The sequence below is a fragment of the Hippocampus comes genome, unplaced genomic scaffold, assembly GCF_001891065.2.
Source record: "Hippocampus comes isolate QL1 unplaced genomic scaffold, H_comes_QL1_v1.1 scaffold180, whole genome shotgun sequence".
In the NCBI taxonomy this organism is placed as follows: Eukaryota; Metazoa; Chordata; class Actinopteri; order Syngnathiformes; family Syngnathidae; genus Hippocampus; species Hippocampus comes.
This window is the reverse complement of record NW_017805076.1, coordinates 1333660-1345067: the sequence shown is the minus strand read 5'-3', so window position 1 is coordinate 1345067 and position 11408 is coordinate 1333660. Positions and strand designations below refer to the sequence as shown.

The 11408-nt window shown below is 41.8% G+C and overlaps 1 protein-coding gene across 2 annotated transcripts in view; it reads right to left on the bottom strand.

Moving 5' to 3' along the window:
• Nucleotides 1-8060, bottom strand: part of adat1 (adenosine deaminase tRNA specific 1) — a 30392-nt gene extending 22332 nt beyond the window's left edge. For both annotated transcript variants that reach the window (XM_019865303.1, XM_019865304.1), the window contains exons 1-3: nucleotides 7964-8060; nucleotides 7726-7870; nucleotides 3554-3622 (exon numbers count right to left, since the gene is read on the bottom strand). In XM_019865303.1, the coding sequence (XP_019720862.1) occupies nucleotides 3554-3622; nucleotides 7726-7867 (211 nt within the window). In that variant the 5' untranslated portion in view covers nucleotides 7868-7870; nucleotides 7964-8060. The remainder of the gene's footprint in view (nucleotides 1-3553; nucleotides 3623-7725; nucleotides 7871-7963) is intronic.
• Between the last annotated feature and the right edge of the window lie 3348 nt (nucleotides 8061-11408).

The following is an 11408-nucleotide window of genomic DNA, read 5'->3' as shown; positions in this document are numbered from 1 at the left end:
AGAGAGAGAGAGATATTAGTGCTGTCAAACGATTAAAATATTTAATCGTGATTAAAAACGCAACTGTCACAATTAACAAATTAACTCATAATTAATCGTAATTACTCACACATTTTTTTATCGTTTCTGAATTTCCTTTTATATTTTTTTGTCCTATTTTTTCCCGTTTTAATGCTCTGATCAACATGGAATCATGGATCAGTTTTCTAAGTGCAAAATGCAAATATTTACTGAAACAACAATTTCGATTTTTAATTTTACATGAACATTTTTCACTTGGAGCAGTTGTTCACACATAATCTCTCACACCATATTACTGTCCATCAACAACAGTGAATTTTTTTTTTGTCACACAACAGCTCCTTTAACAGCTCTTTTTAGGGAATCAAAACAGAGCAATATAAAATTATAAAGTGCACATCTAAGGTAAACTAGTACTCAGCCTACAGTGGATTTATTTTAAGCCATATGTTACTGAGTGAATAGTTTCTGCAGGCTATACTGTATCTTCCTTTTGTTCTGGCAGACTTTCATTTTTACCGACACACACACACACACACACACACACACACACACACACACACACACAAATCCCAAACAAGCTGTCCCTATGTGAAACAGTAATTGCCCCCCTTGTTAAATCACAACGTAACTGTGATTAACAACAATTTTGAGAAAGCTGACTTCAATTTCACTCCTTTGCACCACATTTGATGAATCAAGAAATCATAATTAGAATCTGTAAGATGAAGTGAAATAGGCTACAAGAGTAAAAGGTGACGCTGGGAAGGACATCATCATCAACACGCGCCATCAGCACTGGGGACAACCAAGGATGCGTCCTCCTCTTCCTCCTGGGCAATCGGCCCCCGTCAGGGACTTGCCCCCCCCCCCTGCCAGGTCCCACATACGGTATGACTCTCGCTGCTGCCTCGCGAGGTTCATACCCAGTGCGGCTGTCAGACAATATTTTCAGGGACCGGCATATCAGGTGTGGCGGAAATAATACAACAAAATAATATGGTATGAGCTGCATGAAAACTGTGGTGTTTTCGAAATATAATAATAAACACAAGGAGCGTCTAATCTGGCCGCAACACTCTGATCGCTATGGTAATGTTTAATGCCTTCAAAATACGATGCAATGCAAATTCAAAGTGCATGAAAATGACCACTCACCACAGCCCCGAGCTTGATTTTCTGCAACCAGACGGTCCCATCTCGGGGTAATAGGAGACAATGACACCTCAAGTGTGTGTTTTGCGTCAAGTCTACTTCGTAATTTTGTTTTAGTCGCCGTTGCTGCAGAAAAGCCCCGCCTCACACAGGTAGCATGTCGGAAATAGCAACAGTCCTACTGTGGTGATCTCAGAATATTCAGCCATAACTTTAATCCAGTTGTTTCGAACGTACTTTTAAGGCCGCTGTCATTTGATCTCCAGCAGTTTTTTTACTCAGTTTGCGAGCTCTGGTGTTTTTTTCTTTAAGCGGAATCGGTCACGTGACGGGGGAAAGCGTGGCTTGACGTGTGTCAAGCGTGACACAGACGGATGTAACGGAGAATCCGGTAATTTTTCAAAATAAAACATCTTTCGTATTCCGAAATAAAACGGAATTAAGGCAAGTTCTTTCTGTGCGGCCCGGTACCAAATGCCCTGCGGACCGGTACCGGTCCGCGGACCGGCGGTTGGGGACCCCTGTTCTACACCACAGGTGTCAAACTCAAGGCCTAGGGGCCAGACCTGGCCCACCACATCATTTTATGTGGCCCGCAAAAGCAAATCATGCATGTCAACTTCCACAATGCTTGCTAAAGTCTGAGCCAAAATTTCAAATTGTCATACTTAATCCATAATCACGGTTTCCAAACCCCTTATTACATTAACGTAAACAGTGTTAAACAAGTCATTATTCTTGATTTCAGATTTTTTTTTTATTCTGATGCTTATATCTTATATTTTATATTTGATATTGGATTCTGTACTCTGTACAGTTCAATTTTTTAAAACATTTATTTTGTGCATGCAAATGTTTTCTTTTTCTACTTTATTCACTCCAATTTTGCTGCTGTAGATTGCGAATTTCTCCATTGTGACACAAATACAGGTTTTCTTATTCTTATTCAAAACTAGGCATCCATCAACTTTTGTGCTGTGTATGTAATGGGTGGGGGTTATTAAACATTTATATGGTCACACAAAAGTCATAACAGCCCTCCAAGGGAAATCGTAACTACAGTACATCCCGCGACAAAAATGAGTTTGACACCCCTGCTCGATATGAACGACTGCACCTCATTGCACGTTCGCAGACGACAACACAGTCATCATCACAGGCCTCTCATCAAAGACGGCAACGAGTCTGCATACCGACAAGAAGTGGAGCAGCTGACACTCTGGTGGAGCCAACACAACCTGGAGCAAACACAGTCAACCCTGTAGAGATGATCGTGGACCTCAGGAACCATCCTTCACCATAGCTGCCCCTCACATTGTCTAACCGCCCTGTGTCAACCGTCGAGACCTTCAAGTTCCTGGGAATCGGAGTCTCTCAGGACATGAAGTGGAAGGCCAACATTAATTTCCATCCTGAAAAATGGCACAGCAGAGGATGTACTTCCTGAGGCTGCTCAGAAAGCATGGCTTGCCACAGGATCTGCCGAGACAGTTCAACACAGCAATCATTGAATCAGTCCTGTGTTCCTCCATCACAGTCTGGTTTGGGGCTTACAGCAACAGACTGTCCGGCAAAAATACTCACAGGCAAGAAGTCTGTACTCTTGTAAGACTATGTAGAAACGTATATGTTTCAAAGTATGAATGAAGGATCACACTTCTCAATTGGCAAAGCACTCATTTTATTATAAAAAAAAAAAACAAACTGAGAGCACTGGGTATACGCTTCCATGATAGACATTCAGATATTCCTGCAAACCCTGTTGATTCCATTGGCCAAATAAACATATCAAGAGCAGAAGTGGCTCATGTGTGACAAACAACGATCAAAATACCTAAAAAGACCAGCTTGAGAAATATTTCACATTTTGGTTTGCTTTTTTTCCATTCTGTAATACTCTTTTTTACACTTTGATATGTCAAAAGGGTAGACAGCATAAGCCTCGGTTTTCACTTTTGGTCTTTCTTTGGACTATGTAGGTGGCGTATTGACTGCTGATTTGAATTGACCTAATAAAGAAAATGAGTAAAAAAACTTCCTAAATTGCCTCTTCTCCCTCTGTCTCTGAAACAATATCTGTACCTCAATACAGTACCTCTTCTTCATGTCTGACGAACAGCAGCCCAATTTCCACCAGCAAATGTGGTTCAACAGCACTGCTGGCAGTCGCTTTTTTTTTCGCCCGATTGGTTCACAAATGGATCGGCCGCTCGGGAAATTCTCAAAATTCCTGATGGCCACCTCACCCTTGTTTATGCCAGATGCCCATGCTGACCCATCATTACCAATATCTTTGGGACCGTCATTAGAAATACAAAGTCTTGTAATCCTCAGGGCCGATTTAAGCAACACATCAATAAATTAAAATCCCACATACCTTTGGGACTCATGGCAGTCTGTCCAATACACTTTGTCCCAGTTCCAAGGGAAACAACTTCTTTTGTAACTGAGAAATAAAGGAGAAATGAGAGGATTAAATGTTAACTGTGGGTGTAAAATACCTGTAAATATACAAATGAGAAAATAAAATCAGAGGAATAAGATTATCTTTTTCAGTTCCTTAATTCGATGGAGCCTCTAGGAGACATGGAAGATTTTTGTTCAGGTTTAGCAAAACATTTGCATGACTGTTTTGGAGTCGGCAAACAGAGGAAGGAGGTACAAAAAGCGACGTCCCTCAGGTAAATATTGAGGACGTGACGCTCATCAGTAAAAATCAATGAATCAACTGCATCACATTAAAACCCTGGTTCAAAGTTTGGGGGAAAAAAATACTGACTTATAGTCCGGAAAATCTGGTACATTGCACTTAAACTGACAACAGGAGGTTTATCCTGCACTTCAAATTAAATATTTCAACAAAACAAATCCATTTATTTTTCATAAATAAACTCAAACTCACAATATTACATCCCATGTCAAGTCAATAGACTGTACCTTTTCGCACTGAACTTTGGTCACATTACAATTGAAGATATATACAACACAGTGTTTTAACTCTGTAGTCTACAGCCGAGAAAAGGAAACTTACAATGACAAGTGGTCTTGAAGACAATTTGTCCTTCAAGTATCTCTTTCAAACATTAACAGTGAAACAGTCTGAATTATGATCACGATAACTGCAGCAAATTTAAAAAAAAACTCACACAACAAATAGTTTGTAGAACATAGAGTGATAGGATTTCAAACATTTTTGTCATTTAAAACCCCTCCATTTAAGATCCCTGATGTTCGGTCCTCGCACGGCAAAGTGCCTTTGAGACAACTGAGACGCTCCTTAATATGGCAGCGTCAGAACAACTTCTGGGTCGTGTTCAATGTTTTGAAGAGCGAGGAGCTACAGTGCTGTGAAATAGTATTTCCACCTTTCCTGATTTCTGTGTTCTTTGCATATATACCACATACAAAGCATTCAGTTCATCAAAACAATTTTAATATCACACAGAGACCACCCAAAGAAATACAAAAAAACGTTTCTAAATGCCATTTTAATGTATTGCAGTGCCAAAAAAAAAAAAAAATCCAAAATTACCCGACCCTATGTGAAAAAGTAATTGACCCCGCATTATTAAATGACATGTGACTCATGACAATTTTGGGAAAGCTGAGTTCAATTTCACAGGCAACACGCTAGCTGCCTCGAATCACATTTGTTGAGTCAAGAAATCACATAACTCAACTGTATGTACTGTAGTTGTTTTTTTTAGTGTGTGTGGCTGCCGTCTCTGGAATTGTGTGTGTGAGTGAGAGCATCTGACAACAGCAGTCCATTTCACTTTCAGCTTCCACATCCATGAAGCTTGTTAAGTCAATATGTGCTTAGTTTGTGGTGTAAATCTCACAGTCAGTTGTTAGCTTTTGGATTAATTAGTTTTGGGCTAAGTCATTACTTTGTGTGTCAGCTTTTGCTCCCTTGACATGTTTGAAACCCATTTATTATAACTTTGTGATATGTTGTTTTAAATATGTTATTTTGAAAATATATTTCTGCCTTGGGCTTATTTTCTTATACTAAATGTAATAAATTGTGTTAACACGGGGGGCGACACGGTGGTCGACTGGTTAGCACGCCGAAATCACAAATTTCGTGTTTTAAGATCAAATATGAGGTGGGGCTGGTTAACCTACTCAGGGAAAAGTATCAGGGAAAAAAACTATGTATTTCTTTTCGCCAGTAGGTGGCGACCACTACCATGAAAAATAAGTTTGGACATCTCTTCAGGCCTGGACTATCATCAAATGGAGATAATTTTTTTAGAAAACATGATAAATTCCAGCACCTCTGGTAATCAAGGCGAATTTTAAAGTAAATTAAAAATGGCAGACTGACTGTTAGGTTGAGCATATGGCTCCAAAAGATTTTTTTTTTGTAGATCTTGGGCTGTTACATACACCTCCACCTCCAAAATCTCGTTGGTCTTAGAAACGGGTACAACCAGGGCTGCTTTGCAAAAAAATTATCGGGGGTGTTATTGAGCCTTTTTTTTTTTAAATCCCACGTTGCTACACCCTGTTTACAACGTTTAATGAGTTTTTGTGCATGTTTAGACCCTAAAAGTAGTGTTTTCTTGACAAATAGTATGTTACCATGACAACAGCTTTTCACGAAAATTGAAGGCATAAATACTCTTCCGAGCAAATCTGAGGTTAATCTGGGTCAATCAGTCGAGAGGAAAAACATCAAAGAATAAAACATACATTTCCTTTAGCCAGTAGGTGACGCTAGCCCTATGATAAAAATTCGTTGGTATATGTCCTCAGATGTAGACTCATCAAATGTGTCAAAATTTGAGAAGATATGATCATGTGGGTCACATTACAACAGCTTTTGTCATCAAGGCACTGACGAATTGTAAAGTTAAAAATGGCGGATTTCCTGTTAAGTTTAGCACCTGGCTCCAATTGACTTTTTTGTAAGTCTTGGGCGGTTACATGTACCACTGAATTTTCATAGCTCTAATAATTCCTCCAAAAACAATATGGACCTCGCAGCAATTGCAGCTGGGGCAGTAATAATACTTCTTACAGAAACAATGGGGACCTCACACTGCTTGGACCCTAGTAAGAGGAATTTCTATGAAAACAATTTGGTCAATGCAGCATTCAGTGCGAGGACCCTAATAATAATAATAATAATAATAATAATAATAATAATAATAGTAATAACAACAATAAGTTCTACAAAAAAATCTAACTCGTAAAAAAGTCATAACAATAGGAATTCTAATTACAACATTGTAGAATATTTAGAATAAAGATTTATAAATATGTAATACAAAAATAATGTGGGCTTATTTATGCGGAAAAAAGTTAAATCTACTGTGCAGACTTCTCGTTGGTCTACCTTTAGTCCAACGCCATCCCCCTGTCTGTCATTCGTGAGTGGTTTGTTCCATTATGCTTCAATCGCCAATTTAGCATACGTTTATTTTGGATATCTGGACATGTGGTTGAAAATGCATCAAGAGTCGGGAGAGCAAAAGAGGAAAAGGAAAAAACAGCGAGGTGTTACTTGGGTGTCACTTGAAGGTGTTTGTTTGTATTGTTACAGCCAAATTTAGATGACCACAATAACTACAGCCATGTTCAGATGATACGTTCACATGCACTGAGTAATGCGATGATCAGAAAAACCTGGTTTACGTGGTTCGGTCAACAGTTCAATTTCTTTCCAAATATATCAGCATGTATTGTATTGTATTGTATATGACATAAAAACCAGCGCATTGATTATGCTATGAAAATTACATGGAATGTTACAAGACAAAGTTGTTTTATATGCAATGACTATGCCGACATTTTCGAGAGGTTCAGAGGCCAAAGACCGACATCTATTGGTGAAATTGTAATTTTGGAGAAAAAAAAAATCGATCTTAATGCTGTGTAGATTTTTCCCTTTTGTATTCACTGTTTTCACATTATGTCTGAAATATTTATATAGTGCCCTAACAGTCCTTGTCTACAAAGGTAGAATGTTGAAATTTCCATGTATTTGTCTTTTAAATACTGGCCTGAATAATAACATAATTAATTTACCATGTACCATACCAGTACCATGGTTCAAAACTATATTCCATTGTAGAATCCACAGATATTTTGTCTTGTATTTCTGAATAAAGGATCAATGCTTCAATATGTTCAAGGAGGAACACAAGGCCAAGTGAAAGTTTCAGATGACTAACCATACACCACAAGTAGTAAAGATCAGCCATCAACCAGCGGGTCCTTAGGCTTTGCAGCAGCATCCAGCATCAATCTCTTATTTTTGTGAACGTTTTCGAACTGTTAATACTGACAAGTAAAATAAAGCAAAAATAACAAATACGCTGATATTGTTCATTTTTGCCAAGAGTGGTGCAGTGTGTATATGTATGTGTGTGTGTGTGTGTGTGTGTGTGGGGGGGGGGGGCAACCACAAAGAATTTGTGTTTAGGGCACCAAAATGACTAGCACCGGCCTTGACAACAAGCACACAAGTGCCGACATATACAATACACTCACACACACACACACACACACACACACACACACACACACACACACACACACCTTTATCTGATTTTCCACATCTAGTGATTTTCACCACAGCGGCGAGCGAGGTCCATTCTCTGCCCGGTTCGGGCTTTCCTCTCCGGGGCAGCTCGTTGAAACGTTCATAACACAATTTAGCAATTTCATCAGCGGTCACCATGGCCTGTGAAGTGAGTTTCATGTAAATTAAAATGTGGTTCGGTGAGGCATTTAGATCTATACAAAAAATACGTTAAAAATATGTTTATTGTCTTACTTTTTCACTCGGTTTTTACACAGCCATTGAAAACGAGAGGACATAATACAACTACTTCCGGGGCAGGCGAAGTTAAAGTTTTCACAATAAAAGGGTACAAAGAGTTGATCTTTCAAGGAAAACAAGTTAACCAGCCAGTAGATGACAGATTGCGTCAAATTAACGTGAATCCACTTTGAAATTATAACCAACAGTCTATAGAAACGTCCAATCAGCGTTTAGCGAGTATACTTGGCCGGACGATCAATGTTTGATACTGTATTCCCTTTGACTGTCTGAGTTAGGGACCGTCCACAAGTTACATGTATTAGGATGATTGATAAAAGTGGGACATGTATTTTCTATTTATATACCAGAGGCGATTGCTCTAAGACAGCAAGGGAAACTCAGCCTTCCCTAAAACGTCCAAAAATAAGAGATCAAATACATGTGTGTACATACAATCGTGTGTACATGTCATTGATTAAATATGCGCTAAAACGCGCTCAACTTTTTTCCAAATCAGCTTCTTATTACTGGTTACGACACGACTCTATTCTCATTCATTCCAGCAGCTTCACTGCACTTTAAACTGTGTGGATGCTGAGCATCTCCAGCGCGGACGCTGGGCGTCTCGAGAGTTCAGTGTAGGTTGTCCCAATGCATTGAAACGAGACGAATCATTGGATAAATGCTGGTTTTGTCCCGCCCATCGGACGCTCAGCGTCTCTGGGAGTCTATGGACAGTGGGCGTTTATGGGCTGGCCCGGACGTTGAGCTTTTCTGCATGATGATTGGATGATCTGTCTGAGGCTGAATCTCTGTTTGCCAATCACCGATCTTTTGGTGTAGGCAGCGTGCAAGCATTTTTCAATTCTCATTTTGTTCTGAGTTGAACTGGAAATGTCTTCTAGTCATCTGAGCGACACTCTCTTGGTTGAAAACGAGTACCGACAAATCAATCTTTTATTTCTGGTGGGTTTTATTGTAGTTGCTGTAGTTGTAGGACACTAGTTAAGTCCCTGGAAAAGACGCCTTGTTGGTATGACGGGGTCACAGATAATTTTCTTGAAAAGGAACAGAGAGTAGAATCCACGTATAAATAAACGGACACATTTTATGATGTTGGCCGAAATTGAGCTTCCCCTCCTTGACAGACCAGCATCCGCCACTGTTATATACATATACAGTCAAGCCTCGGTTTTCGAACGTCTCGGGTCTCGACCAATTCGGTTTTCGACCAAAAATTTCGAGTTTTTTATGGCTCGGAAGACGAACAAATTTCGATTCTCGAACAAACTGAGCGCACTTGAATGCGCCATTTGACTCCTCTCGCCTTCCTTACACGAGGAAGTAATGCTTCCTCGTGTAGACGAGGAAATGAAGCTTCCTCGTGTCGCTTTCCATTGTGAGCAGACGTGTTCAATAAACATTTTTATTTTAAAAAGAGCGTAGTTTCGGTTTTCGAACAATTCGGTTTTCGAACAGCCTCCTGGAACGGAATATGGGAACCTGGTCAGGTTTGTGATAGCAGACAACCTCAATGAGTTTCGTCTTTATATATATATATATATATATATATTATAATAATAATAATAATAATAAATGCTCTCGCGGTGCGGAGGCCCAGTCTCATTCGGCTGGGTCGTCACAGTGCGTAGAGCCGATCAGCTGCACCAGGGCCCGCCAATGACCACGGTCATGGACATCCTCCAGGGTAAGCCCCTGGTGCTTGAGATCCTCCCTAATGACATCAAGCCATCTGGTGTGGGGTCTGCCACATGGCTTTTTCCGGCCGACTGTAGCTGGACTGAATGAAAAGATGGCGCGAGTGGGGTGTTCCAGGGGTAATCGGAAGAGATGTTCAAGCCAACGGATGCGCCTCTGAGCGGCCAGTTGGGATGCAGGGGGCTGAAGAGTATGTTTTCGGAGGTCTGAGTTGGCAACATGGAGGTGCCAGCTGATGTTCAAAATGGTTCTGAGTGACCTGCTGTCAAAGCCGTCGATCCTCTTGTCCAGGGTCTTGTTTAAAGGCCAGGATTCTGCACTATAAGGGAGGATGGGAAGAACTGCTGAGTTATAAATACGCATCTTGGTCTTTTGGGACACTGAGTGGTGGCGCCAGAGGGTCCGCCACAGTGACTGCATAGCCGCGGCCGTAAGGGCGCGTCTGCGGTCAATCTCTGGCCTGAGATCGCCACTGCTCGTAATAGTGGAGCCCAGGTAGATGATGGAATTGACGAATTGCACTTCGTCTGTGCCAAAGAACAGAGGAGAGGGGTGGGGTCCGTCACCGATATACATAAATTTGGTTTTCTGCCAGTTTACTTGGAGGCCCAGCTTTGCTGCTTCTGTTTGGTATATGGAGAGAGCACTGCTGAGGTCTTGGAGGGAGTTGCTGAACAGGGTGGTGTCATCAGCGTATTCAAGGTCGGTCAGGTGGAAGTTGCCGAACGACATGCCTGAGACTTGCTCCCGGACTCGGATCATAAGGTGGTCAATGACACAGTTAAATAGGTCAGGAGCAGCCACGCAGCCCTGTCTGACCCCGCTGTTAATGGGGAACCACTCTGAGTCCTTCCCATACACACGAACACAGCTCTCTGAGTTGTTGTAGAGTCGCTGGAACAATGTGGTTATTTTGGGTGGCACTCCAAGGTATTTCAGAATGTTCCAAAGGGAGGTAAATTTAAAAAAAAATCCTCGTCTCACCCCTCGGGTGGTGTCCGTCCCCCATTCAGCTCGGGTCCTCTACCAGAGGCCAGGAATCTGACCTTCTCAACAATGAGTCTAACTGCGGAAATGTGATCTATAGTGGACCGGTTGGGCATGAAGCCAGCTTGTTGGGGGCAGCGATGGCTTCGAATGGCAGGAAGGGCGCGGGTGAGAAGGATCCGGGTGAACAGTTTTGCGGGTATGGAGAGCAGTGAGATGCCTCTGTAGTTGTTGCAGAGTTGCTTGTCGCCTTTCCGCTTCCAGAATGGCAGGATGATGCCTCGGGTCCAGTCTGTGGGGGGCTGTGCTGTCCTCCTTGTGGGTCCTATGGCAGGATGATGCCTCGGGTCCAGTCTGTGGGGGGCTGTTCTGCCACCCACACATGGTTAACGATGTGGGTGAGCCACTGGGCCATGGAGTCACCACCTTCTTTGAGCAGCTCTGCAGTGATGGCACAGATTCCAGGGGCCTTGTGATTTTTTAGTGATTATATTGCTGCTCTGACCTCGTCAATTGTGATTGGGTCAGTTTTGCAATTGGGGTTGGGGGTGGTGGAGTTGGCAGGAGTAACAAGACAGGGGTCGGTAGGAACTGGAGGATAATGAAGGAGGTTGCTGAAGTGCTCTTTCCAGCGTTCAAGGCAGTCTATTTCAGTGGTGATGCGATTTCCACTGGCATCCTTCATGAGGACGGTCTTGATGCGTGGTCCGACACGGGCTTGGCGCAGCATTTGAAAGACCTGTCTAAGGTC